General features: G+C 48.2%; 1 protein-coding gene across 1 annotated transcript in view; it reads left to right on the top strand.

Annotated features, from left to right (window-relative positions):
- Positions 1-2,500, top strand: part of rcor1 (REST corepressor 1) — a 6,435-nt gene that overhangs the window by 2,765 nt on the left and 1,170 nt on the right. The window contains exons 7-12 of the mRNA XM_054613370.1: positions 859-937; positions 1,118-1,168; positions 1,391-1,537; positions 1,714-1,791; positions 1,897-1,954; positions 2,390-2,500. The exon at positions 2,390-2,500 is cut by the window's right edge and continues 140 nt beyond it. Coding sequence (XP_054469345.1) covers positions 859-937; positions 1,118-1,168; positions 1,391-1,537; positions 1,714-1,791; positions 1,897-1,954; positions 2,390-2,500 — 524 coding nt within the window. The remainder of the gene's footprint in view (positions 1-858; positions 938-1,117; positions 1,169-1,390; positions 1,538-1,713; positions 1,792-1,896; positions 1,955-2,389) is intronic.

Below are 2,500 nucleotides of genomic sequence, written 5' to 3'. Positions count from 1 at the left end.
CGACAGGTAATGCGACAGGAAACACAACAGGTAACACGACAGGTATCACGACAGGTAACGCGACAAGTAACACGACAGGTATCACGACAGGTAACACGACAGGTATCACGACAGGTGACACGACAGGTAACACGACAGGTAACACGACAGGTAACACGACAGCACAGGTAACGCGACAGGTATCACGACAGGTGACACGACAGGTAACACGACAGGTAAAGCGACAGGTATCACGACAGGTAACACGACAGGTATCACGACAGGTATCACGACAGGTATCACGACAGGTGACACGACAGGTAACACGACAAGTAACACGACAGGTAACACGACAGGTAACACGACAGCACAGGTAACGCGACAGGTATCACGACAGGTGACACGACAGGTAACACGACAGGTAAAGCGACAGGTAACACGACAGGTATCACGACAGGTAACACGACAGGTAACACGACAGGTATCACGACAGGTATCACGACAGGTAACACGACAGGTAACACGACAGCACAGGTAACGCGACAGGTAACACGACAGGTAACACGACAGGTAAAGCGACAGGTAACACGACAGGTATCACGACAGGTAACGCGACAGGTATCACGACAGGTATCACGACAGCACAGGTAACGCGACAGGTAACACGACAGGTAACGCGACAGGTAACGCGACAGGTAACGCGACATGACAGGTAACACGACAGGTAACGCGACAGGTAACGCGACATGACAGGTAACACGACAGGTAACACAACAGCACAGGTAACGCGACAGGTAACACATGACAGGCGACAGGTAACACAACAGACAGGTAACACAACAGGTTTGTTGGATTCTAATCAATATTTTTTACTCTCAGCGACGAAGAAGTCGAGGACAGAAACATAAATCCTCCCAGTGACTCGGAGCTCGACCCAAATAAAGACGACAAGAAGGAGGTAAACTAGTTTACCGTTTACTGTTTACTGACTGTTTGTTTACTGTTTACTGACTGTTTGTTTACTGTTTACTGACTGTTTGTTTACTGTTTACAGACAGTTTACTGTTTACAGACTGTTTGTTGTTTACTGACTGTTTTCATCAGACAGGTTTTAAATGACAGACTGGTTTCGTTTCAGGTGAGTTCTGGGTCAGAGAGGTCAGAGGTCAAACCAGCTTCTGGACTGAAGGTAACAACAGCTGAACGAAGCCTGTCTCTCGCTCTCTGTGAACCTGTCTGTCTCCTTCGGTGTACCTGTCTATCTCTCCCAGTAAGGCAGTATTAACCTGTCTCTCTCTATGTGAACCTGTCTCTTTCTCCCAGTCATGCAGAAGTAACTTGTCTGTCTCTCTGTGAACCTGTCTCGCTCTCCCAGTCAGGCTGTAGTAACCTGTCTCTCTCTCTGCCTTAGACAGGAAGCAAGGCATCTCAGCGGTTGAAGAAACGTCCTCCTAAAGGAATGTTCTTGAATCAGCTGGACGTTGTTTCTCTCTCGTCTTCGTCTGCTCAGGGTCTCATCAGACAACTGGACTGTCAGCTGGTCTCCATTAAAAGACAGGTGTGTCTACCTGTCTGTCTGTCTGTCTACCCTCCCCAGTCACTTCAATAAACTTAATTGGCATTCATGTTACAAGGATAATATTTCCATAGCAGAAAGCTCCCTGGTGTCCATCTAGCCTGTCTCTCTCTCCTCACCTGTCTCTCTCCTCACCTGTCTTTCTCTCTATGTTTCAGATTCAGACCATCAAACAGTCAAATGGCTCTCTGAAGGAGAAAGTCAGCTCAGGAGTCGACGAGTACAGACAGCCTGAGGTAACCATGGCAATGCAGAAATACACAATGTCTCTTGGTGTTGCTGGTTGTATGTTGGTGTTGCTGTAGCTGCTTTGTGTTTTCATGTTGTTGTTTTTTTTTCAGGTAAATCAGAAGTTTAACACTCGTTGGACCACAGAGGAGCAGCTGCTCGCTGTACAAGGTAACCTGGTCTACCTGTAACCAGGTGAACTGAGACACCTGGTCTACCTGTAACCAGGTGAACTGAGACACCTGGTCTACCTGTAACCAGGTGAACTGAGACACCTGGTCTACCTGTAACCAGGTGAACTGAGACACCTGTAACCAGGTGAACTGAGACACCTGGTCTACCTGTAACCAGGTGAACTGAGACACCTGGTCTACCTGTAACCAGGTGAACTGAGACACCTGGTCTACCTGTGACCAGGTGAACTGAGACACCTGGTCTACCTGTGACCAGGTGAACTGAGACACCTGGTCTACCTGTAACCAGGTGAACTGAGACACCTGGTCTACCTGTGACCTGAGACGCATCTGAAATAACCTTGATCACTGAAAGTAGACCTCTGTCAGGGATAGGCCATTGACTCTCTCCCTCTCTTCTAATGACATGCAGCCATCAGGAAGTATGGGCGGGACTTCCAGGCAATCTCAGATGTGATTGGTAACAAGTCGGTGGTTCAGGTGAAGAACTTCCTGGTGAACTACAGACGGAGGTTTAACCTGG

Source organism: Anoplopoma fimbria, chromosome 15 (assembly GCF_027596085.1).
Source record: "Anoplopoma fimbria isolate UVic2021 breed Golden Eagle Sablefish chromosome 15, Afim_UVic_2022, whole genome shotgun sequence".
In the NCBI taxonomy this organism is placed as follows: domain Eukaryota; kingdom Metazoa; phylum Chordata; class Actinopteri; order Perciformes; family Anoplopomatidae; genus Anoplopoma; species Anoplopoma fimbria.
Note: the sequence above shows the minus strand (reverse complement) of the source record. Positions and strands in the feature narration are given on the sequence as shown.